Source organism: Castor canadensis, chromosome 8 (assembly GCF_047511655.1).
Source record: "Castor canadensis chromosome 8, mCasCan1.hap1v2, whole genome shotgun sequence".
Taxonomy (NCBI): domain Eukaryota; kingdom Metazoa; phylum Chordata; class Mammalia; order Rodentia; family Castoridae; genus Castor; species Castor canadensis.
The window spans coordinates 3,794,804-3,819,649 of NC_133393.1; the positions used below are offsets into that span (position 1 = coordinate 3,794,804).

The window sequence follows — 24,846 nt, forward strand, 5'->3', positions numbered from 1 at the left end:
ACTATATAACTGTAATAATAATGGTCTTCAGTCAAAGTAAGTCCAGATATACCTACTTAGTTCAAAACCAGTGGATCCAATGCTATACATAACCAAAGCTGTACAGAAAGACCTTGCATTCTAAAGAAAGTGCTACTGAAAACAGGTCAATAAATATCTAGAAAATACATTAAAGCATCTATAAAATATCCTAGTCTTATCATTTATATAAGGCAGAACAGAAAAAAAAACACAGAAGGGTAAAACCTTTAGAAGTATTCCTTATTTTTAAATCACTGATGGGGAATTGGTGAATTATAAAAACAGACCAGTCAGCTTTAGCAGAGTCAATTGTTGTATCGAGAACTGCCATTTCTTCTCTGTGCATCTCAGTTATGCCCCTGTGTTATTAAGTGATTAAAGAGAAGAATATTTAAGGGTCTAGGACAATCATAGCTACACACCAAGTGGTTATGAGATGCCTTCCTCCCTTCCCTTAGCCCCCATAAAAGACATTGACTAGGTTCTGTGACTTGTACTTCAAAAAACTTTCCCCATGACCTCCTAATAGGCTTGTCTGCTAGGGCAAGGCTCAGAGCATTATCTTTGAGCAAAAATAAACAAAGTTAATTAAAAAAATGAAATTAGCTGTGATCACTTAGATAATTTTCTCTGATGAGTTAGTTAACTTTCACAAAGGAAGAAACTCGGTTGGGTGTCAGGCATTGGGGGTGCACAAGTAATCCAGAGAAAGAAGGGCTGCGGGTTTGAGGCTAGCTTGGGCTACATAGACCCTGTCTTAAAAATAAAAAAAATTATATATATATATATATATAATATATATTTATATATATATATTCAAAAAGGAAGAAATGAGACAAATCGGGTCAGGGAAAAACATATTTTAAGTAAGAACTAAGGTCTTCGTGCACTCTAAGGATGCTCCAAACCTGGTCATTGCTTGTCACCCTCAGTTAGAATTCTGGTTTACAGAAGAAACAGTTGAGAACTCACCACTGAGGAAGTTATAAATAATTGGGTTTGCAGCACTGTTGGCGTATACAAGCCAGTGTGAAAATGTGAACCAGGCATACACAGCCTCTCTATCTTCAGTGTGGGCGAACATCCCAAATACTCTGTGGGAGAAGAAGTGAAAACAAAATCCAGAGTCATTCTGGAGAGTACGTTTTAAATAATTGAATTCACAGTTGAGCAGGGCCCTTGGTAGAGGCAGCCTGACTCCTCACAGTCCTTTTAGAATAAATAATTTCAATATATAAGGAATTAGCAACTCAAGAACTGAAGCAGGTCAGAGAAGGAGGGTCTGTCCTGCAAACTGTAAATGCAGACTTCTTAGGGATGAGAACACAGAAGTTAAATATTTAGTCCTTTATTTCATTTCTAAGTACAATTGAGCAATCTTCAGCTGATGTTCCATATACACAAAATTTAAATACTGCAGTCTATAAATTTTTGTTTATACTTTCTCTTGGACATTGATCAAAGTATTATATTTTCTCAATTCTGGTGTTCTTGGCCTTGCTGAAATTTGGCTTCTGGAACCTCCTTGTACTCAGAGAAGAATGTTTTCAGGAGGCAAGATTCTGATAATCCATTAAGATTCTTGAGTTTTAATTTTTCATGTATTATATCAAACTCTGAAATATGTTTTATGATGATATCCCTTAAAAGCCCTTTTAAGATTTGTTCCACTCAACTCTTAGGGATATCTTTTCTTGATAGAGTTGGATAATTCTATTCACTAAATAACAGCAGATAGCTTGCAGCTGCTCAATAAGCTTACAGGACAAGGAGAACAATGTATTTCCTGTTGAAGTTTCCACCATTAACTGTGTGATTTGTGCCCCATGTTTTCTTTTCAATAAGGAAGCATGTAATTGAAATGCATTTCTGGAACAAGGTGATGCTCCATGGAGTGCTGGAACATAATACTGAATAAAATAATATAGAGAAATGGAATTTATACTGCATTATAAGTGTTTGTCTCCGAATTTTTGGATTCTGAATCTTTGGAATTTCAGGGAAAACAAAAGTGCTTTAAGAGGTTGTTTTGACTAATCAGGCAAAAAGTTAAGTTTCAAGGAAAAAGAACTGGAATTTTTTGTGTCTGTGATGAATGTTAAAAAGACAAATTTAACATGCAAGAGCAAATTTACAGTGAAGCATTTTAGGAAGATTTTTGTGTTAAAGAGAACAATTTTCAAAATTTATTTTTATAAAGATTTTATTTTGTGGAAAACAGCAGAATGCTAAAAGAATAACTCAAAAAATGTTTTAAATTGAAGTTGAACTTTTTCCTTAGAAAGATATTTGTTTTTCTTGGAAGAAAAGATACTTTAGTCAAAAGAACAAGAGAAATGCTATTGACAAGTAGATACTGGAAATATGAAAAAAGAGACGAAAGGGCTGAGATACTGGAAATTCAAATGAGCAAACCAGAGAGTGGTAAACCCATTTTAAAATTAAATTTAGGCTAGATAATTGAGAAAGAGAAGAAGAAAGAAGGAAACAGAGGAGGAGGGAGGAAAAGAGGGAGTAGAGGAGGAGGAAGAGACCTGAAGATCTTTTCAGTGAATATCATGCTTCAAAGTTAAAAGCAAAAAACACCATCTAGCAAAACACCAGAATACATTTGTATGGGATTTCTGTGAACAAGAAAAATAAGAGGAGGAGGATAAAAAGATATGGATACAGAGAGCAAAAAACTTCATTTTCTTGTGAGCCTGCTTGTGTCCCAAGAGCCCAAGCTGTCAAAAATCTTATATCTTTAAGGCTGTGACTATAGTAAATAATATTACAGAACAAAAGTTCATTTTCCATGTCTTCTCTATTGAAAAAGCCATTAAACAATCAAAAACAAAGAGAATGAGAAATCCTTGCAGCTGGGTATACCACCTTTAGTCTGACTCCAGCCAGAGCTGCCTCTCTCCAGAGTCCCCAGCTGTGAGGAATATGATATTGACTCTGAAGCAGGGGAAAGTGAGAGGAGCAGTTCCAGGTTAAGTCCAAAGTCTATTATAAACAGAATTAGCATTGCCTTGGGACTGGTCTACGCCCAACAGTTTTGATAATCCCCAATAAAGTTGGCTGGCCGTGAAGCTCAGTGTGTACCACTGACTCTGCATCTGGTGCTCATGTCATTGGTCAATTATTTCAACTTAATAGTTGTGTTTGTCGTGTAACAAATTATATACTTTCCCTCAGTGAAAAACTGTGATTTTCATTACCATTCATCATGAGTTTGTGCAGTAGCTTCAGAAATGGATTTTCTTTCTGATCTACATATAGTAACTGCTTTGATTAGTTTTTTTGTTTAATGCTCAAAAAAAATTTCTTAGCTCCTTTTGTCCTTTAGAAAGAATTCTGTTTTGATTGTCTATGATTCATCCTTTAAGGCCAAAATGGGAAAATTCATTTGTTCTCATCAAAGAAGAACCCCAAGCTATAAATGAGGGGTGTATATTATACGCACGTATATATGTGTACGTATGTATATGTATATATACATGTGTGTACATATATCTACATAACTGAGACTTCTAGGCTGACTATGTATCTAGACAGAAAGTTGAGATTTTCCCTATGCAAGAAAAAGAAAGATGTTAATTAAAACGTTAATTAAAATTAAGAGTGAGCTTTACCTCTTCAGGACATTGAGGATGCTAATTGGTAGGTAGCAGATTGCAAACACCAACAGCACAACCATCAGCATCCGAGCAGTTTTCCTTCTGGCTCTAATCTGTTTTATTTCAGCAGCCACAGCACTAATCCCGGACTTGGTCTGCTGTCCTGACCCTCGAGGCTGTGAAGCAGGCTGCAGAGGCTTCCATTTTCTCTGAACTACAGATGATGTTCCCGGAATCTGAAAGGAGAGGAATTCCATTATTTGTACTTGACTGGGAGAAGTAATTAGAAGACACAACTCGGAAAGTATCCCGGACACCAGAGGCTTTAGATTTTGAGCTCCTGTTCCTCCAGAACATTGCTAGGCTGAGTATGTTCTTGGCATTCATTTAGTTGAATGACAAATAGGTGTTTGGGTGTGAAGTAAAAGTTAAGAAGATTTTGTCAAGGTTGAATAGGCAAATGAATGGAAAATATATCTCCTAACAAGAAAGGAAGTAAAAAGTGGGGAAGGAGAATTCTAAGGAGATGGCAACTGTGTTGCTTCATTAGAAATTCTAGATTCCTCTGTCATACCTAAGTTTAAAAAGGAGAAACTCAGCAGGTAACTGAACAGAAAGCCCAATGGAGTTTTTCATGCTTCAATACTGCCATCTGTTGCCAGATGGAGAGAAGGGACTTAAGTGTCTATTACTTTTGTATGAACCCTTTTTATAGGGTTTTCTGCTTCTCAGGTTTGGACACTACAAATCTTTGAAGGATAGGAATAAAAAAAATAAAATATTCTCTGTTGTTTACATTGTGTACCTATGGAATTGCTGGAAACCAATTTTGCAATTCAGTCCTTTAAAATGCACACAAATGCACTGAGAATCCCTTGTGGTCTTACAATAACATTTCAAATAGTTGGAATTTGTAACAACAGCTACATTACACAAGTTGTACTTTTCCTCTTCTTTTCAAAGTGATTTGATAATAGCAAGGAGTCCTGCCAAGTATAATATTTTCTTAATTATAAGCTCATGAAGATTGATAGGGTTTAGTGAGCAAAACAATAAAATTCAGCATGTGCAATTTTTTTAAAGAGGAAAATGTGCCAATAAGCACTCCACAGCTATCTTAGTTCTATTAAGATTATTCAGCTGTTTCTTTTATCTCTGCACAGCACACCAGGACAGACCAATGTGTCCCTGTGGCCTCTCAGAATGGATGCTATGGATGTTAGATGCATTCTGCTGCCTTTTACACAACAAGATCAAAGTCTGTTAGATAATTGTTAATTTGAGAACAGAGTTTTTACTTTGATGTCCACAGAGATGAAATAATATGATATTCCATCTGACCATCTTGTCTCTTGAGGAAGAGGCAAATGAGAACCTGTCCTTCTACCTTCTTTTTCTTCTAACTGTGTGTGTCCTGTCATGTAGGCAAACCTTTTCACATAGTGGTAAATCAGTATTTTAACCTATTTGTTGGTGGAAGATAGAAGCTGAGAATCCTTCCTCTTGTAGGACTTACTTTTTAAGCAGTAATTTTTTTAAACAACTGAGGAGTAGCAGCAATGACATTGGGTGGTCCCCGAAGAACTCTAGCATGGAAGTCATGTAAGTGTCTGCTAAATGGTCTTGAACTATTTTCTAAGTGATCTCAGAGAGATAATTTAAACTTTTGTGATTCCATTACTGAGTGTTCCACTGAAGGAGAGAGCCAGCCTTCTGCATCTGATGACTTCTGCAAGCAGCAGAAACAGTTCCCATAAAGAGAGACTGCCACAGGGAGCATTGCTATGGCCCTGTAATCAGAAATAAAAATGGGTGGTGTCCCTTTTAAATAATAACCCAAACAAGGACAGAGGGTGCTTAATCCTGAGGCACATTTAGAGGACACATAAATTTCTCTTTGGTAAAAGTTGTCATCCAGAGGGAAACTCAGCATAAAATTCATCAGGAGTCACTGACATTAATTGACCTTCAGGAACTATACATAATCTTAAGTGATCCTTGATGCATCCCGAAAAGTAGCTTGTTATGAAACTCATTTTATAGATTTTGATCAAGTAGATACGGAGAAGGATTACATGAAATACTGAAGTCTGCATTATTAATTCTTGTGAAGCCAGAATTTGCACTCAGACTTACTGAGTTCGCAACATCTTTTATTTATTTATTTTTTTGTGTGTGGTACTGGGCCTTGAACTCAGGGCCTACACCTTGAGCCACTCCACCAGCCCTTTATTTATTTATTTATTTTGTTATGGGTTTTTCTCAAGATAGGATCTTGCAAACTATTTGCCTGGGATAGCTTTGAACTGTGATCCTCCTGATCTCTGCCTCCTCAGTAGCTAGGATTACAGGTGTGAGCCGGTGGCGCCCAGCTGACTTCAGATCATGTTTGTGTGTGTGTGTGTGTGTGTGTGTGTGTGTGTGTGTGTGTGTGAGTGAGAGAGAGAGAGAGAGAAGAGAGATACAGGATTTCCATTCATAAATTTAAATTCAGTGTGATATGGGAATCAGGAAAATTTTGAACACATTCCTTGTTACTTGGAAGCAGCAAAATGACACAAATTGACTTTGAAAGACCAATCCTGAGAAGCTGTCTTTGTGGGAAAGTCCTTCCCCTGCATGTCAGCCAGGGCTCTGTAATCCCTGACTCTGGACAGCATACACAGGGGCACAGAGCTTTCACTGTATTATCATAAGTAAACTACATAAATCATCTTTGATGTGAAAAGATACCTGGAAAGAGGTCTGATCACAGTTACGAGTTCGAAATATCTTATAAATGATGGACCTTGCAACCCCCTCTGTCTTAAGGAGTATTTGTGACATGAACCTTCATTCATAAGAAAAGGAAAAATATGTTATAAACATTAAAAGGGGAATAAGAGGATATTATGAATACCCAGTAGGTTTGTCACAAGAAAAAGTTTACCAAATTGACTCTGTACAGTACTTACAAATCTTGCTACAAAAAATGTCTAAGCCCAGATAGGTTCACTGGTGAATTCTTTTTTACTTTTAAGAATTTTTTTAGGATATATTTGCTATACAGGGGGGATTCATAATCAGGGGGGATTCTGATTAGACTTATGTCGTGCGTTAGTTATTTCACCCCCGTCATCCCTCCTCCTCAGCCCTTTCCCCACCCCACTTAAAGCAATTGCAAGAGATTTCTTTGTTCTATTTCATGTAAGTATATGAAATCCATCAACCATATAGTGTCACCTTAGTCTCCTTCATGCACCCTCTCCCTCCCATAATACCCCCCCCACACACTGAACCTATTTTACAGTTCTGTTTTTTTAATTAGTAATATTTAAGTTGATGTTCAAAGGAGTGTCTTGATGTATGCCCACTGTGAGTCTACTTTACTTTGGTCCATTTAACCCCTTCCATTACGTTCCCTTACCCCTCTACCTCCTGCCTCCCATTTTCAACAACATTCATCCTTGTATCCTCTTCCTTCACAAATCTTATGTTTTACGATATTACTGATGTTCTATTATCATCATTATCTTTTCCTTTCCCTCTTTGCCCAAGTTCCATAGAACAGTTCCTGGTGAATTCTATCTAACATTCAAAAGTACTGCAGTGTTTATGAAATTCATATGAAAAACACTTTCCAACAGGTTTTATGAGGCCGTGGTTACCTCAACAATCCAAGAAACGACAGTACATGAAAGTCACTAACTAAATCTCCTTAAAATGAATTATCAATTCAAAACCCAAATACTGCCAACATATATATATATATATAATCAGTACCAAAATATGTAAATAAGATAATAGTTCACTCAATCAGAATTTTTCCAGAAATGCAACTTTGTCTTAACATTCAAAAATCAATTAATGTAATTGATCACAATAACAATTTAAAAGAGAAAAATAAGATCATTTCAGTAGTTAAAGCAAAGCATTAAAAAATTCAATGCCCACTCATGACTTTGAAAACTCTCATAAACTGTAATAGAAGGGACCATTCTCTACATGACAAAAGCCATTTGAGTGTTTAGCTGTCACACTGCTAACTGGTGAAAGGTGAGCACTTTTTTCTAAGACTGGGGACAAGTTAATAACATCTGTCAATATTGTACTGGAGTTTGTTTTATCCAATATAAGAAGACAAGAAAAATAAATAAAAGACATACAGATTGATTCTGTTAAGAAGAAATCATTGCTTATGAAGAAAACTCTAAAGTCTTAACAAAAATCTACCAGAACTAACAGATGGGTTTAGTAAGATGAAGGACCCAAAACCAATAAACAAAAATCAGCTGAATGTCTATATACAAGTAATAAACAAATGGAAAATTAAATTACAAAATAGGAATTTCAATAGTAAAAGGATGATTTTGGCATACATTAAATAAAATGTAGACAAACTATGTATATTCAAAGCTATGCTATTAAAGAAGTTTTAAATAAATGAAGATATTCACTAAATTAAAAGATTTAATATAGTGGGGATGGCAGTTCTCCCCAAATTGATCCACAGGTAGAATGAGACATTCCCATTCAAAGTCACAGTAGTTTTGTGGGTTTGTTTGTTTTTTTTTTTTCATTTTTGGAGAAATTGAATCACTGATTTTAATTTTTTTTCATAAAAATGAAAAGGATCTATAAAAGCCAAAACATTTATTTTCAAAACAAGCAGAGTTGAAGGGTTTATATCATCTGACTTCAAATAAAATATGGTCAAACATATTTTTAAAAATATAATCTATCTCTATAACATCATTGATAATATTTGTGTTTTAAAAACACATCAATGTTGGAATTTTTTCAATATTTATCTTCCTCTCCATCTAAATAAAGATGTATTTTGCCCAGAAAAAAAAAGACTCATAGTAAAGTACAGTGCTGACATATATGTACAATCAGATGTATCTCAGAGTCTGATTCATACATTGTTAATTCATCTCATTTTTAATGATACTGTCTAAGAGACCTAGAAAGTTACCGTTTAATGTCTGGAAAGGGAAGGACAACTATTCAGAGAAAAGAGAAGCAGAAAGACAGACGGCAGAGGACACACATGGGAAAGACGAGCACATTGCTTGATGTTGGCAACAGTTCCACCAAGTCTCAGATTTCCCTTACCTGAGCCTGTTCTTGACTCATTGTTCAGTTCATGGTAACAGAGTGCAAGGGATGATGGACAAGTGCTGCCTCTCTCATACAACATCAAACCCCATACATTTCTGTTTGGTAGGGACAATGGGACTTTTTCTCGTTCCTCACACTGAATGAAATTTGAAGGGGATTATGTCCCAAAATCCAGTGACTTCTTGCAACTTTTTGATACCTTTCTTTCATCTGTTTTGACACTACTCTGCCAAAATTAAGATCACATGTTCAGTTCATATGACAAGGATCATAACACTTTTCTTTGTCTATTTTCTTAACTTCATTTTCATAATAAACAGGTCCAAGTTCAGAGTCTGCAGATATACTTCTGAATCACAACGGACATGACCAAATCTCTTATTGTACTCACACCCCTTGCCCCCTGTCCCTTGTACAGCTCTAGATCTTCAGTCTGCAACAATATTTCATCACACTTTTTACTTTTATTATTATGTATTTTTAAAACAAGTTGCAGTTTTGATCATGTCTAATTTATTTTGTCATTTATGCTTGTGATTTGGTGTCATTTTCAGAAGTCATTGCTTCAAATCTTTGGTTTTCTATATCATCTTCCACCTACATTTTCTATTCACTGATAAAAGGAGTATTGAAGTTTTAAACTATAGTCACTGTTGAAATATCTCTTTATTCCCTCAATGCTGTTAGCTTTTGACTAGTGGATTTGAGCTGCAGTTGTTAGGTGCTTACAGTTTTTATATCTTAAAGGCAGATTGACTTGACCATCATTACGATGTGTTCCTTTTCATCTATTTATAATATTTTAATAATGTTTACTTTGTCCAATGTTAGCACAGTCACTTCAGTTCTCTTTAGGATCCTGCTTGCATGCTGGATCTTTTCCTGTTTCTTCACTTTTCATCTATTTGTTTTTGTGTTTGTTTGTTTTGCTTTGTTTTGGTGGTACTGGAGTTTGAACTCAGTGCCTCATGCCTACTAGATGGGCAGGCACTCTACCACTTGAGCCACTCCACCAGTCCCTTCTATTTGCAGTTTTGAGCATGAGAGATGTCTATTGTGGATAGCATGAAGTTGATTCCTAAGTTTCATTTGTTGGTTTGTAGCTTTTATCTATTCCACCAATCCATGTCTGTTGACTGAACTATGTCACCTGTTTTATTAATATAATTATTGAGAAAATTCAATTTATATTTGCTGTTTTGATATTTTTATATATGTTATTATTGTTTTCTACTACCCATCCATTAATACTTTAATTTTGCTAAATATTTTCTATTATACCATTTTAATTCTCTTGTTTCTTTCGAACTAGATTTTAGTTAGAATATATTAATTGTACAAAGGGGTTTCACTGTGATATTTCCATTAAAAAATATAATGTACTTTAATCAAATTCACCCCTCTATTATTCTTTCTTAATACCCGGTGTTTTCTTTTGTTTTTCACAATTTTAATGGTTTTCATTATTCTATGTTCATATATGCATATAAAATACTTCATCATATTTACTTTGATTTCTCAACAAGATCCTGTCACACAGTATACTAACTCTACTGTGTAGAAATTTACAAAATATTTCTTAGTTGTTTCATTGGGAATTACAATGAATCAATTATTCTAAACAAGCTAGTAGATTATGCCAATTTAATTTCAAGAGTTTACAAAAGTCTTTGCTCCCATACAACTCCATTAATCCTCTTTCCTTTGAATTGTCTACTTATACATTATAAACTGAATCTTCACAAATTTATAATTATTGTTTTATGTGATTGCCTTTTAATCTAGGTATGACAAGAAAAGGATTACAAACAATCAAAAAAATCCACTATATGCTCTTATATTTACACAAACAATGATCTTTACTGAAGTTATTTCTTTCTTTGTGTTTTCTAGAGTTACTGCCTTTTTGGTTCTGCCTCTGCACTTACAACTTGCTGTCTCTTTTCTCACACTTGGCTGTGTCATCACTTAAATTTAGCTGTGTTAATTTTAGCTTCTCTGAGATGAATGTTGAAGAGTAAAGAGCCGCAGAAGACATGGGGGAAAGAGCTGGGAAAAGGAAGGTCTTTCAAAATCTTTGGAAAGTTGAAATAGAGTCTCAGACCCACTTGTGCATTGTAGTTCACCTTCAGTGTCTCTCATGGTGCTAATGATTAAGGATTAGCTTTAAATTATCTGAAGGCCGGAACCCAGAAAGCATGAAAACAGATGGCATGGGGCCAAGCAAGCCATGATTAAAAAGTTCTCAAAAAGAAGTTTTTGAGAACTGTCTGTAGTTTTTCGACTGAGCTCTGTGAGTCATATTGTCAAAGAGAAAATTTAAGTAACTGCTTATAGCAAAGGAATAACTAATTCTTTTAATGATACTTAAAAGTTCTTAAGACGAGGACCACTATTTGCTCACTAATAATCTTACACTTACCAGTTTGAAAGCACACAACAGATTCCATGCATCTCCATAATTTTAAGCAAATAGGACAGGCCCTTCACTTAACAGCTCACTTGACAGAGCCTATGGCCCACAAAACGCATGCAACTCTGTTTATAGACACTAACAGTTGGAAATTGAGGGTTGCTCAAGCAGAATTCTACATAATTACCCATTTGGGGTTAATTTACTTTACTGTGGCTGCTAAAGTGAGCTCAGCTGAGCTTGCTATTTTCCATTCCGAGCAGCTTTCTAAATGTTTTAGTTTCACAGCCGGGCATTTTACTGCAACTCTTCTGAATTGTGTGGCTGTTCTAACCAGTGCAATTCATCAGAAGACTGAGGGGATTTCTAAACCTGTAATGCAATTTGAGTTTGTTGTAGAGTTTGGGAGATTGAAGATGATAGGCTTAAATAAAAAAGACACAGTCATCCAAACCTTTTTAAAATGCTTTCTCTGTGCCTTGCACTATATAGAGATTGGGGAACAGTGGTGACAGGATAGATTCATGTACTACTCTTAAGGGTTTCTTTCTTTCTTTCTTTCATTTTATTGTTTTTACATTTACTTACACATATATACATTGTTTGGACCACCTCCCTCTCCCCTCCTCCCTGCTTCTGAAGGTTCTGCCCTCTTGTTCTCAGACTTTGTTGAAGAGAAAACATAAGAGATAATAAGAAAGACATTTCCCTTTTGCTAGTTTGGGATAAAGATAGCCATACAGATTCCTAGTGTTGCCTCCATGCACTTGTGTATTGCAACTCACATTGGTTCATCTCTGCCAGACCTCTTCACTACTTCCTGGTCCCCTTCCCACAGTGGCCTCTGCCAATTTAAGATTACTTTATATTTGCTCCTCTACAGTGAGCACATCAACCACGTTCAAGTTTTAGGTTTTCTTACCTTTCCCTATTCCTCCGTGCATGTTCTTCCCTTAGTGTGTGACCCATGTCCATATTACTGCATTTGTTTTAGGTCTATAATCCGCATATGAGGTTTTAAAGATATGTTAATGTGCAAATAAATGAGTAAGAGAATGTAAGTTGCTATCATATATAATGCACGTTGAAAATGCTCTTAACACCAAACATTCTCAACCAGAACCTCAATCCAAATCTAAAATACCTTCATTCCTGTATGTCATAAAACGTTTTTCTCTTCAAGAGTATATTTTTGTGAAACTTTTCTGAGTAAGTGGAAAATGGGCTCCCCATGTCCTCCTTAATAAAACTGCAAGCACTGTCTCCTGTTCTTCTACTTTTTAGAAAGCATTTACCGAGTCACCAACACAGGTTGAGCGTGTGCTAACTGGGGGGCTGGAGATGGAACTAGAGATTCCTGTCTTCATTTGAAAGAGTAGAGGAGGCAGAAAGTGAGAGTCATTGCAGTGCTATTTAAATGTCCTATGAAAGACATTCATTAAAACAACACCACCACAATAACAACAAAAGGCACTTGAGCCCAGAATCTTAGCTTGGTAGTAAAATGCATTCTTAGAATGCACAATGCCCAGGGTTCTGTCACTAGTACTGCAAAAAACAAATCAAAACCAAAGTCACATACCAGAGCTCAACACATGCTTGTTACTTTGGAAATAAACAGAATTAATTGAAAGGCCAAATAACCACTTATACTCTTAAGGTATTTTACTTAATGACGTCTACTCTTTGGATACTGTTTCATCCATCTAAGGTGTGAGGTAGGTACTGTACAATTTCATTATACAGAGGATGAAACAGAGGCACAGAAACTTAGGTCATTGAAAAAAATTCATGTAACCACTACGTGGCATTGTCAGGGTTTGCATTCATGCAGCCTGGCCTGGGAGTCGTATGTTTTTGCTTTTTCATACTATATCATTCTGGATTATCTGTCCCCAGCTTATAAGAAGGTCCTCATTGTCTTATGACTTGTAGTGTCAGACCCCTCGTGGTCAAGCTTAAGCATCTGATGTGTTTTGGATAATGAAAAGTAAGGATGGTTAAGATATGCTGGTTCCCAGCAGAAATTTCAAGAGACATCACACATTTCTTTTAGTTTTTCTACCCTCTCTCTCAGTCCCAGTATGGCAGCTTCTGGGAAGTGCTGCTCACCTGACCAGGAGGAGAGCCACAACCAAATCTCAGCACTGACAAGAAACAGCTGTTGTTGCAAACCCCACACAGTTTTTTACAGAAGAATAACCTAGTGAAAAACGACCAGTTCGTTACTGTATACTAGGATGAGTGACTCTGCAGCAGGTTGTGGCACTGGCTTTGTGGGCAGATAGAAAAGGCTGAGAAAACTGTCACTGGGGTTAAGAAAACCACCAGTCATGTAGTGTAGTTCACATTTGTTTTTAGTTCAAAACATTAGGAAACAATGCTAATAAACTTTGCTACTGGTTGTACTTGTGAGGTCATTTAAGAAATGCCTTATCTGGAAAAACAGAGGAAAAGAGAAATATTTGACATTATGTAACATCCATGATTGAAAACTACAAGTGTTGCCTTTATCCAGTCAGTGAAAGATGATGTTGAAAAGATCCTTCAAATAACAAGGATTCAATAAGATGCAAATGGAGACCCATCCCCAAAGACCAAATAAAAAGTCTGTGAAATGTTTTAACAGATTGGGGTCCCCAGTAAGTTCTTGCAGTTCAATAAGTTGAGCAGACTAACGGCTTGGCTTTTGACAAAGCTAACCACCTCAATGTACTGGTAATGATTTTAGAGAAGGAAGGAACCCATCTTTAAGAACTGTGTCATTTAAAAGATACAGCTTACTAAATATGAGTGGGAGAGCATTTCGTTCCTCTGTGCTTTATAAATCTCCACAAGCGTTTATTGGTGCTTTCCATCAACTCATCAAGATTCAACTTAAGTGTTACAAGTCCTGGATCAAACCTCCCCCCACACCCAACACCTGCTATGGTCCCCCGTGCTTCTATTATTAGGGTGAGTTTCACTCTGCAACTGACTTTGCCCCTTCTCTGACTCATTGGTGACATAGACTTGGGCCTTATCTTCTTACAAGATGGGTGCATCAAGGGCACACACTGGTGGGTAGCTGCGTGAAGGGACAAAAGCCTCCATTACCTAGCATGGTTCTCTAACAAATGGCAGCGACCCCAATTCAAAATTTGAAACTTTAAAAAAAATCCTACCTAATTCATCTACTCTTCTAGAAATAAGATTGTTGAAACTGAAGATTTAACTCAGATGAGAAAATGCGTTACAAAAATCTCATAAGAGATAACCTTTTGGACTTCTAGTCTCAGGGAACTTTAAAAAGGTTTTATTTGCTATTTCTCATAAAAGCAAAACTAATAATGATACTCCTAGACAAAATCAACTCAATTAATTGCTGATGTTGAAATTTAATTATGCATTTAAAGTCTGGAAGGCAGAACTTAAGCTGTTCCTTCAATACCATTCTAAAAAAGTCAAGATTTATTTCCACATCTAGAGCCTAATTATGTTAAAGAACGTGCAATCAGTGACGACCTGTGATAGTCATTCAATGTGTGCTTAAAGTTAGTTTCAAAGCACATCCCAAAGAAAACACAAACAAATCACTTACCTGTCGGCACCAGAGTTTACGAAATATTTGCAGATAAGCCAACACCATAAGACAGAGTGGTGCCATGTACGTCACCAGGAAGAAACAAATGTGATACATCTTGGGGTAAATTTCACCTGGGATGAAAGTCAAAATAATAAAATCTGACATTAACTTGATGGGCTTCTAAAAATGTTTTCATTAGCATATTATACACACAAATGGAAGACTGATTTACTCACCTTAACTCAGATTGTATGTGAGTACATATCAAATGCATAGTTTTAATTTCACTCAATGTACCCATCTAGAAATAATCACCATTTCTTAATTTGTGCTGTGGCAGCCTGTTCAAATCAAATGTCCACTTAACAAAAGGCCTTTTATTTGGCTTGAGTACCTTTGACTAATTAATAAAAATGAGTTTGGATTGTCTTTTATGATTATTTATTCAAAGACTTAATCAAAATCTAATGACTAGCCCGGCACTGAGGCTCATGCCTGTAAACCCACCTACCTGGGAGGTAGAGATAAGAGGATTGCTGCTCAAGGTTAGCCTGAACAAAAATAGTTAACAAGGCCACATCTCAAACAACAAGCCTGGAATGTTGGCTCATGGCTATAAGCCTAGCTACTCAGAAAGGGAGAAAGGATGACCAGTGTCTGAGCCTAGCTCAGGCCCCCACCAAAATGTATGACACGTTATCAGAAAAGATAACTAAAGCAAAAAGGGCAGGCAATGTGGTCAAAGTAGTGGAGAACTTGCCTAGCAGGTGCAAGGCTCTGAGTTCAAATCCCAGCATGCCAAAATAAAAAACTAATTACTAAAACTTTGGTTAAAATAGAAGTGAGTATAAATTCAATTAATTCCTCCCCAGTATAGTATAAGTTCCCTGAGAAATGGAAGGCTAATCTTAGTTGGAAGCTCTTTTCACAACTGCAAATGTAGAAAAATAAAAATGATACCTTTTTGATGATTCTTTTCGTTGGCTTCCTGGAACCTACTCAAAATTCCTTGTTAAGCACAGTGTGTCTGTGGGTGAGTGTGCATGTATGTAATGAAAGTGAGACTTCTAGGGCGTGCCAAAGTTAATCGTACATTACATGCATGTGTGCAAATGTCATCATGAAATTTCTTTGTATGTTAATACATGCTAATGAATACACAGATAACATCTATCATACAGTAGGCATTTACTAACCAATACAATGTTAATCGCCTTGTGGGTTAATATGAACATTTTAGCATTTCTAAGATATGTCTATCACTAACTTTTTAAGACATTTTTATTAGTATATAGTAGTTGTACGGGGCTTTAGTTGTGACATTTCCACAAATGCTTGCAGTGTTTGGGGTTGATTCATTCCCTCCATCATTCTCCCTCTTCCTCTTCCCCTTCTTAAAATGACGTCATCAGGTGTCATTGTTCCATATTCATACATGTATGGGAAGTACCTCAACCGTATTCACCCTCTTTTACCCTCTTCTCTTACCCTACCTCCTCCCACCAGTATTCTGTAACTCTTTATTCTGTTGGTGCATTTAACTCTTACTGAACACATTTATACACATCTGTGAGCTTAATTCCTCTTCAGCCTTGGTGCCATAGCTTGTCATGCAAAGTTGGTTGAGTCTAGTACCCTCTATTCTAATGCCATGTCTTTGTTCTTGGTGTCTTTTTCCTCCATCTTAATCTTCAAGAGCACCAGCAGGTTTGTATTTGGATGGGAGGTCCAAGAGCCCATCTAGGTGTCATGCTTAGCCTCTTTGGCCCTGGAAGATCTCACCTAATCATCAGTTTCTAATTCCTTTCAAGTTTATCCTATAAAACTGGCCAGTTACATAAAAAGTGATGGAATTCAAGCAGCCCCAAGAGAAGACTACGAAAAAGCATGTCCCTTTGAAGTGCTAAAGCCAGGCAGCATCTGATGGGCCAATTTCAAAGGAGCTGGAAGGTGACCTCAGCACTTCTCAGGAACCTGAGTGGCTTTGAACTTTTATTTGTTTTGAAGAAAGTGGCATATGAGGTTTCAGCATAAAAAAAAATTCCTTTGAAGCACATACACCTGTGAAGGCCTGGTGTCTGCATCAGCCTAAATCCAGGGAGTGGAGGAAGGGGTGAGATTTGTTTGGTGAGCGACATTTTTGTTGTTGCTTTCATTCACAGTGATGGATATCATTACTGTGAGAGTTTGGAGATCTGAGCAGATGGAAGTAAACGTACATTCTGCTGTTGGTATATTTATAAAGAGCTGGGAAAATGTAACTGGTTGGCAAATGCATATTACGATAATGAGCACTCATATGGAGAAAAGTTGATTGAGCAAAATTACAGTTCCAGTCTAGGATAGATTGTTTTAATAAGGAGATTGTAACAGATAATGACAGAAACATGATAGTCTTAAATTCCTCATTTCATGCTTAGAATCTAAGCTAATTGAAAACTCAGATATGCCACTGAAAATTTAAATTATGAGTGTAGAAAACATCTTTAAAATGTTCCTGCGCTGGATAAGCAATGTCTTCTATCTATAACCTAGATAGAAGCCACATACAACGTGTTTCAATTAAGCACTACCTAACTCAGAAAACAGCATTTCAAAGATGGACAACCATTAAAAATCTGCAGGTCTATTCAGCTGCTGGCAGTAATCTAAATAAATTCTTGCATATATACATGTTATAAATACCAAATTAACAAATAAGGAACAAATGGGTATCACTATATGGTCTTTGAAATCAGAGATTAAAGTGTACCGTCATGCATTAGATGGGCAAAACAAAATATTCTTCAGATGAGTAAAGGTTCATTATTCAGTCAGCACGTGAATCTAGTTATCCAAAAACTATAAGCATTCCTCTTCATGCTACACTCGTCAGGGACAGAATTGAGGAGTGTATTAAACATAACTGGCCAATATTCAAATTGTTGTTTCAAAATGTACAGGTAACTGAAATGTACCTGAATTTTTAATATGTTTTATTATCTCCTCCCCTAATAATTGTTTTAATAAATGTTCCAATTAATCTAATCAGCACACGTATACACATATTTAAATGTTTTCAAAGCCTCTTACTGGGCCGGAGGCCATAATTACATTGACTGTAAAGAAGGGCTTCATTATTTTTTTTCAAACCACCGAAGAATGGTTTGTATAATTCAAGAGGAGCGATGTCACCAATCTCCAGTGTCCAGAAACATTTGGTCAATAAATAATGGGATGATTATTTCTTTGAGCAAGCCAGCAAACCTGATGAATTTCTTGTTTCAGAAATCATTTACCCATAAATGACTATGTATTCTTGGTAATATTTCATTAAGACAAAGTTCTGGGTTATTTTATTTTATTTTTTATCACATGTGAGACGGCATCTACAGGACTTTCCCAAAAGTGTTTGATAGAAGGGGTCAACGGACCACATGGTTTTCCGAGTTCCTCTCCACTGTGACATTTCTTGTAGGACAATGATTGTATCACTGCACTTCTATAACTGAATTTTTATTGAGTTTAGAAAAATGATAAGAAGTGAGAAATACAGACATGAATTAATCTTAAATGGAAGGCACTACATTTCACAGCAAGTGTTCTAAACATGGATGAAATGGTTGTGGGTTTTTTAAAGATATTTGAATTTTAGAGGAGTGACATTATAAATATGCCTTCCTACAGTACTTTTAGTTATGATGATCACACAAATGCTGAGTTTTAACTTTTTATGTTGAATGTGGAATTTTAAATAGCTTGCATGAATAGAGCCCATGCTATGTGAAAATCGTTTAAATAAATGAAATACCTAATGAGCAAAATGGCTTGAGCCAATTTTGAATTACTTTACATTATTCTGGAAAACATGAAACGATTAACAATTCCACTGAGTATGTGAAAGGCTGATTCACAGCTTTTATTGTTTGATTTTGTGGGTGAATCAATGGCACTTAATTTTAGCCTTTAAAGCATTTTAAGTCATTGTGCACTGTTATATGATCACTTTCAAATAGTTTTTTTAAATGACTTCAGGAGACCAAGTATAGGTTTGTAGCTATTCAATAAAAATTGGGCTATTTCTTACACTAAAGTCAGATAATAAGATGCTAGAGGTGGGGGTGAATTTCATGGATTTATATTTATTGCTATTTTAAAACAACATAGTTTCTGTAACTTGGCAAAATTTCTGTTAAATATGAGTTAATGGTACTTGATTATTTGGGGCCACAAAAAGAGTTTCTGTTAGAAGCTATAAACATGTAAGTGAAATTTAATGTCAAAATACGTTAGAAAATGTATTACTACGTTTACTGAATGATAGGTATTTTACCTAATTACTATCTCCATCATCTTCAAGGATCCCAAATTTTGAGTTGGAAGCTTTGCTTATTGTGTTATAACCTTGAATAAATAATTCAATCTCTATAGGGCTCAATTTATTTACTAATTAACTAAAAGAGATTTTAGGCTGTTTTCCAAGTATCACTTACTATAAGGAATTGTGGAAGAAATGTGTCACCATGTCACAATCCATCCTCAACCCACCTTCTTTCCAAACTTAATTATTTAAGACTATTTGTCCCTATGTTTCAAAATCTATAATTTTTGGGGAGAAGGTAGTATAGAACTCAGGGCTTACAGTTTGCTAGGTAAGAGCTCTACCACTTGAGGCATGCCCCCAGCTTTAGTTATTTATCAGATAGAGTCTTGCGTGTTTGCCCAGAGCTGGCCTGGGGCCTTGATCCTCTTGCCTATGCTTGCTGAGTAGCTGAGATTAGGGGCTTATAGGTGTGTACCACAATGCCAGCCCAAAGATACGAGTTCTGGCCTTTCTTTATTCCTTAAGATGTGGTGGCCACTGAGTGGATTTTCTTGCTTCCTGGGACACAATTTTTCCTTCCTTAGGACACACTTCCTTTCCTGGGACACAGGATTTCTGTCTGCAGAATTTCTGCTGATCTTTAATGCTTTGCTGAAATATTAGCAACTCCTCTGCAAACTTTAGTTCAAATGTCTGGGATTGAGTTATATCTGATTTGTGTCCCTGGCACTTTGTATCTAAATATATAAACATTTGTTTATTTGCCTTTCAGCCAAACTTGCTGGAATGTGTTTCCTTAGCAGAGCCTATTTCTCTTCAAGTTGGCACACTGCCTGGCACACTAAATACTCAAGATGTTACTCAAACATTAAAGAAATGGAACATAAGACGCTTAGGAAAAATACCATTTTGGAGTTTTCCATTCATTTCATTTTGTTTTTAGGGCTGGTGGAATGGCTCAAATGGTAGAGCACCTATGTAGCAAACATTCATTTCATTTTTGTCTGCACAATATGAAAGGGGAATGTGGGATAATTAAAGTTGATCCAGAAAAATACAGCAAAAGAATAGCAGTATGACAAGGGAAGAGTAAATCTTAACAAAAAGATTTTACTATTTGGGGTATTGTGGAATTTTTAATTATCTTAGATCCTACAGTCCTATATGCAATTATCCCAGTAGCTTTTAATTGGCACCTTCTGTACTGAAGGAATATTGTCAGATTTTCAATCACTGAATTTTTCTCCTTTTTGTGTTCCAATAAAAATACAAGTTAGGAATTATCACAAATTCACAGATTCATGTGTTTGAAAATGCTACCTCCATAAGCAATCCCTGGAAGGCACCACTTTTTGATACAGCTCTCTTTCTCTCTTTTTTTTGAGGTCTGCTTTTTGAGGCAGGGTCTATATATTTCTAATGAACAACTCCTTTATTAATGTTTAAATTCCCTAAATATGAGCCCTTGCAACACACTTGTCCAGAAGAGGCAAGTCCAGTGGGGCTGCAGGGTGGCTCAAGCGTTCGAGCATGTGCCTAACAAGTGTGAGGCCATAAGTTCAAATCCCAGTATCCCCGTATTGGGGAGGGCGTTGGGCAGCATACCAGAAGAGGTCAGACTATCTTCTACTTCTTTTTGTTTTTTTTAAATTTCATGCAATTTCCTGCTGCTCAGTCATGAACAGAAATGTTCCCACAGATGTGAGCTTTTGAGCTTTGAATTACTGGCTTATGAGCTTCCAGACTTCTGTTTGTTTACATTTTACTATCGCACTTGTTGAATGGAAAACAGAAATGGTTCAGAAGTGATTTTTTTAAAAATCTGGTAATAGTTATCCCAGAGATAAAGCTCATCAGCTGAATATAGCAAGAATAGAGAAATTTAGACATGAATCAGAGGACAGCATAGATCCACATGCATCTGTCATGTTCCGAGGACATAGTTTTAAATTGAAAAAATAACAACAGTTGATTTTTAAGTCCATTTGTGACCCTGACACTTGAGACAACATCGTGTTGAATCACGCTCATCATTTTAGAATATGTTTTCGGAATTGTATTATTGTCTTTTTCTTTGCTTTAAAGAATTCAAGAGAAAGTAACGTAAGCAAACCTGAATTTTAGAGTAAGCTCCTGATTTCATTTCCTTTCAGAATAATACGAAAACTAGAAGGTAGTGCATATAGAATTTCCAAAGAATCAGATGGGTGGAGTTATTTTGTGAAATTCTTTTGGACTTGTGTTTGGTTTTCACACTTTTGCAAAGCTGTGTTGACAAACGCTGATAAAGTATATGAGTCCAGTTTCACAGCCACTATGCTAGTCAAAGCCTAGTTGGCAGGCCATCACTTACCTCCCCAGTGCTCATCACATACCGTGAAGAGCATGGTTTTATTGGCTAGGCCTGGGAGCATGGTGCTGCACTCCATGACGACGGCCTGGGGGATCATTATGATGCAGGAGACAATCCAGATAATGATGATGCTGTTTCGGGCCCGCTTGGCTGTACTCTTGAACATCAAAGGGTGACAGATGGCATACCATCGATCCAAGGCAATGCAACTCAGGGTGAGGACAGACACAGACACTGACACCGTCTAGAGGAAGAAGAACACAATAGAAGAGGGTTGCCAGGGTCAAAGGGTCACACAGACAAGCAAATTCAAGGTTGACCAAACCTAGTTCTTGCAAGTGATTTCCATTCTAAGAAAACATGTCAAGAGAGAAAAAAAGCTGGGTGCAGGTGGCTCACGCCCGTAATCCTAGCTACACAGGAGGCAGCAATCAGGAGGATGGAGGCTATAAGCCAGCCCTGTCAAATATTTCAGGAGGCCCTATCTCAAAAAAGCCTTCACAAACATAGGGCTGTTGAGTGGCTCAAAGTGAAGGCCCTGAGTTCAAGCCCCAAAACTGCAAAAAAGGAAAAAAGAAAAAAAAAAGAAATGCATTAGAAGAATGTGTATTTCGTGTTAGGCATGCAGAAAGATGCTTTGAAAACTCTTCAATTTTTATGCTAAATGTTTTCATTGCTAATAAGATATCCTTTGAAGAATGACTATCATGATTTTGTGTTGCAGTTTTTCTACTGATTGGGGAAATCATAACCTCAAATGGAGAGACAGAAAGCTTGTAAAATTTTGATCTAGAAAATTCTCTTTAGCTTAAAAAGAGTAATAATTATGATGTAGGAAGTTGCCTGAAATGACATCTAATAAGCATGTAGAATCATAGGTACATCACTTCATATTTCCAGGAAATAAGGGATATTTGTACATTGATTGATTTCCACTATGCCACATGCAAAGAAAGGCATCAGTCTTGTTTAAAAAAAAAAGACTTCTGTTTATTGGTCTCTGGACTATAGCTTTCTGCCTGCTAGCATAAGAATTGCCTAAAAAAATCAGACAACTTTACCCAGCCCAAATTCCTAAATAATTAACACTGTTATAAAGTATTTATTTAACTTAGAACTTTAAAGAAATAACAAAGAAACAGGTTAAGTACTCCTACTGACACACAATAAGTTTATATAGTTCTGTTTAATGAATTTTTATACTGGGAGGAACATTGGTTTTATTGAATTGGTAGTTACTTGAGAAGTAAAATACAAGCCCAAGGCTGCTAGGTGTTTCCAAATGCTATGATTTTAATAATAACAATAATTATACCATTACTTTTCCTTTTCATTCTGGAACCTGGAGGTCTAGATTTTAATTGGAACAGATTGCTTTTCAGGAAGGAATAGTGATAGAGGAATATTAATTTAGCGTAAGTATTGCAAATTCTAAGGGTCACCTTAAAGGGCCAGACTCTACCGGAGTGAGCTCGGGTTGGCTGATGACTTCTGAGAATTTTTTGGTGCTAGGTTAGAGTGCCTTCAACTCTCTTTTTCAGCTCACCGAATTTCATTTCTTCTCTAAAACTAAGTTAAACACTTTAAATTCAAACACTGTTTTCAGTATTTTCTACTACTATTCAGTAATAATAGATCATATCAGAGCACTTAAATGGCGACACCCAGTGTCAGGAGTGACCCAAGATGCAGTACCTTCTCTGTTGTGCAGCAAAGTGAGAGAAAATGCTGGTATGAGTCTAACTGTGGGATGAATCTGTTGACTCTAACACTAGAATCCATCCAATGTACCCTTGATAGTCAGTGATTTAATATTCACTGCTTCAACTTCCACATTTTCAGGTGAATAAGACACATTAGTGTGTGATTAACATCTAATTTACAAGATTTTCTTGGTGGGATATAAGATCTATCTCATCTCATCATAAGTGATTACAAATGAGAGCTTTGCTACTCCTTGCTACTTTGAGGAGTGCACGTCGGGGTGCCTTTTTCATCTAGATTCTGACATTAGCTCATGTCAGTCTGATAGTAAATCTCTTGAAAATGAATCCAGTGTGGATTACAAATGTTGTGAATGGAGTGAGATCATGGGAATAATCTTGGCCTTCAGGTACCTAGTGTTTCACCCATACCATGGGCACCTAAGTACTGGTAATGCTTGGAGATTTCCTTTGGTAATCCCTGCTTTATGTGAATCTATAGATAGGCCAAAAAGATCTCAAAGAAACATGATAGGTATAGAAAATTTGCCAAATCAGAAATTTGGATGAAAGGCATTAATAGATTGGGCAATGGTAAAACATGACTGAGAGAGTGGGAGAGTCTCTGACCACCCACAATCCATCACCTACATCTCGCTTGGGTTTTGCTATTGTTTTCCTGACATTTCCTTGCCCAGGGATGCTTCTAAAAAGTAGCTGATTGCTTCTGTCAATGAGTTAAATACATGATAATTATTCATTTAATACCCTAATAAGTGTTGAGTCTTTGAAATACAGAATTATTAAAGATATAAAAAGGTCATTTTAATTATTCAGCTAAGCTTTATTATATTTGTGAGATTTTTAGTTGCTTGAGCACTTGCCAAAGTATTATAGTATATAACTCATAAATCTAAAAGATTGTATTGTACGTAGAAGAAAAAGAACATACAAATCATAGGAAATGAGTAAATGCTCAAAGAATCTTAAATGCAAATGAATAATCTTATAAAAAGACTAGACATTATGCAATATGTTTAAAAATATTCAGTATGACATAAATGTATCAGGGATAAGATTCATTAGAGTCAGACTAACACAACTGGGGTAAGTTACTGAAATTTAGATGAAGAATCCATTGTATCGTTAGCACCTGTTTGTTGCATTTAGGAAAATTCCAGGGAAAAGAAAAGCAATACCATGTGGGTAATTTGGAGACACCAGCTTTGCCAGTGCATGGATTGGTTTGTGTACCTACTCTTTTCCACTAGGAAGTAATATTGAGTGTGTTCGTGGATGGCTCTAGTCTTTGCCATTCTGTGATTCCTTGTTATTTTCTATTTAGTCTAAGGAGAAGATACTCACCTCAGGAGTCTATAACAATGGGCACTGTTTATACAGAAGCAGAAAGACCTCTCTGGAGGAGGAAACGCTCCTTCAACTGTAGTGCTTGTGAATAAACTGTGCTTATTCTGGTGAAAGAACAATCTCGATGAATAGAAGAGAGACTCATGCCTTTCATCACTCACTGGTCACACTCTGCTGCAAGAATATAGTTTTTTAGTGCTCACAGGAGACTCTAAAATGCCTGCTCTGCAGCAAGGTATCACTGTGCATCAGAAACGGACAGCACCCACCAAAGGTGCTGAACCCTAACCTCATCAGTCACTCCTCACCAAAGCTCCGAGTTCCAAGAGATAACATGTAGTCATTTCAGTTAGTTGAAGATTCTGGGTGACTTGAAGCCATCCTAAAACTTAGATGATCCCCAGAATTTCCC

General features: G+C 36.4%; 1 protein-coding gene across 2 annotated transcripts in view; it reads right to left on the minus strand.

Moving 5' to 3' along the window:
* Positions 1 to 24,846, minus strand: part of Hcrtr2 (hypocretin receptor 2) — an 89,835-nt gene that overhangs the window by 4,623 nt on the left and 60,366 nt on the right. For both annotated transcript variants that reach the window (XM_020153247.2, XM_020153246.2), the window contains exons 3-6: positions 21,364 to 21,607; positions 14,723 to 14,838; positions 3,642 to 3,862; positions 994 to 1,115 (exon numbers count right to left, since the gene is read on the minus strand). In XM_020153247.2, coding sequence (XP_020008836.1) covers positions 994 to 1,115; positions 3,642 to 3,862; positions 14,723 to 14,838; positions 21,364 to 21,607 — 703 coding nt within the window. The remainder of the gene's footprint in view (positions 1 to 993; positions 1,116 to 3,641; positions 3,863 to 14,722; positions 14,839 to 21,363; positions 21,608 to 24,846) is intronic.